General features: G+C 44.5%; 1 protein-coding gene across 1 annotated transcript in view; it reads left to right on the top strand.

The window, feature by feature from the left end:
• LOC107577830 (monocarboxylate transporter 6-like) overlaps positions 1-1,151 on the top strand; it is a gene marked incomplete at its 3' end in the record, with an annotated part of 9,611 nt that overhangs the window by 7,151 nt on the left and 1,309 nt on the right. The window contains exon 3 of the mRNA XM_016263862.1: positions 8-647. Coding sequence (XP_016119348.1) covers positions 8-647 — 640 coding nt within the window. The remainder of the gene's footprint in view (positions 1-7; positions 648-1,151) is intronic.

Genomic DNA, 1,151 nt, shown 5'->3' with positions numbered 1-1,151 from the left:
GGTACTCGGTGCTGTGCTGCTCAACTGCTGTGTTTGCGGAGCCGTTATGAGACCCGCCAGGCCTCGCAAGCCCAGAAAGTCAGAGGTGATGTGCAACAGTCCCAGACCCGCAGGCAAAAAGGGATGTGTGCTGGGGATCTTTCAGGGTTTAGCATCGTTCCTCAGAAGACACATGGCCTTTGACCTCTTCTGTAGTAACCCGCGATTTCGGGTGTTTTCACTGGGCATCACTTGGATGATGCTGGGGTTTGTGGTGCCGCTTATTTACCTGGTCCCGTATGCAACAGCTCACAAAATGGATCCAAGCAGAGCCGCCCTGCTGCTCTCCATCTTGGGCTTTGTCAACATCTTTGTGCGGCCTCCCGTCGGAGTGCTCTTCAGCCTGCCCTGGTTTAAAGGTCGACACATCTACGTTTTCTCAGCCGCACTCCTCATAAATGGACTCAGTAATAGTATCTGCTGCATTTCTGCCAGTTTCCCAGTGCTGTTAATCTTTGTCCTGACGTATGGACTGTCCATGAGCCTGGTAGGCTCACTGATGTTCACCGTCCTGATGGACACGGTGGAGATGAGTCGATTCCCATCTGCGCTTGGCCTGTTGTCTATCATGGAAAGCGTCACGCTGCTAATTGGACCTCCTCTCGCAGGTAACATGAAAACCTTGTGTTTTGAATTATGTGTTATGTCACTGCCTGAATGTGTATGACTCACAGAACTCAGCCCAGACATGATCTATAGGCATCTAAACTCCAGATAACACCCTTTAAAACAGACAGAGACTGTTGTAAATGTGGTCATGCTGGTATTTCAACATTTGTACCTGCCCTAGACTTGAGACAACAAGTATGGTTTCTATGGACAGCAGAGGCTTTCATCACTACTTGGGTAGATCCCTCCATCAAAAAAGTATACTCATATTTTGATAAATTTTTTTGATAGTGTTATGGATATGTAGATGTAAATGGCCATTGCCTGCAGTAGAACATTTGTACTACAATTGCCACAACACATGACCACTTATATTTGCTGAATATATCTCTCTTTTTAAATCTTGTTTGCATTTACTAATGTGTAAATGTGTTTCATTACTACACTACTTTGGAATTTATATATATATATATATATATATATATATACAAATACTTACCTAC

This window comes from Sinocyclocheilus grahami, unplaced genomic scaffold (assembly GCF_001515645.1).
Source record: "Sinocyclocheilus grahami isolate Dianchi unplaced genomic scaffold, SAMN03320097.WGS_v1.1 scaffold7402.1, whole genome shotgun sequence".
Lineage (NCBI taxonomy): Eukaryota > Metazoa > Chordata > Actinopteri > Cypriniformes > Cyprinidae > Sinocyclocheilus > Sinocyclocheilus grahami.
Note: the sequence above shows the minus strand (reverse complement) of the source record. Positions and strands in the feature narration are given on the sequence as shown.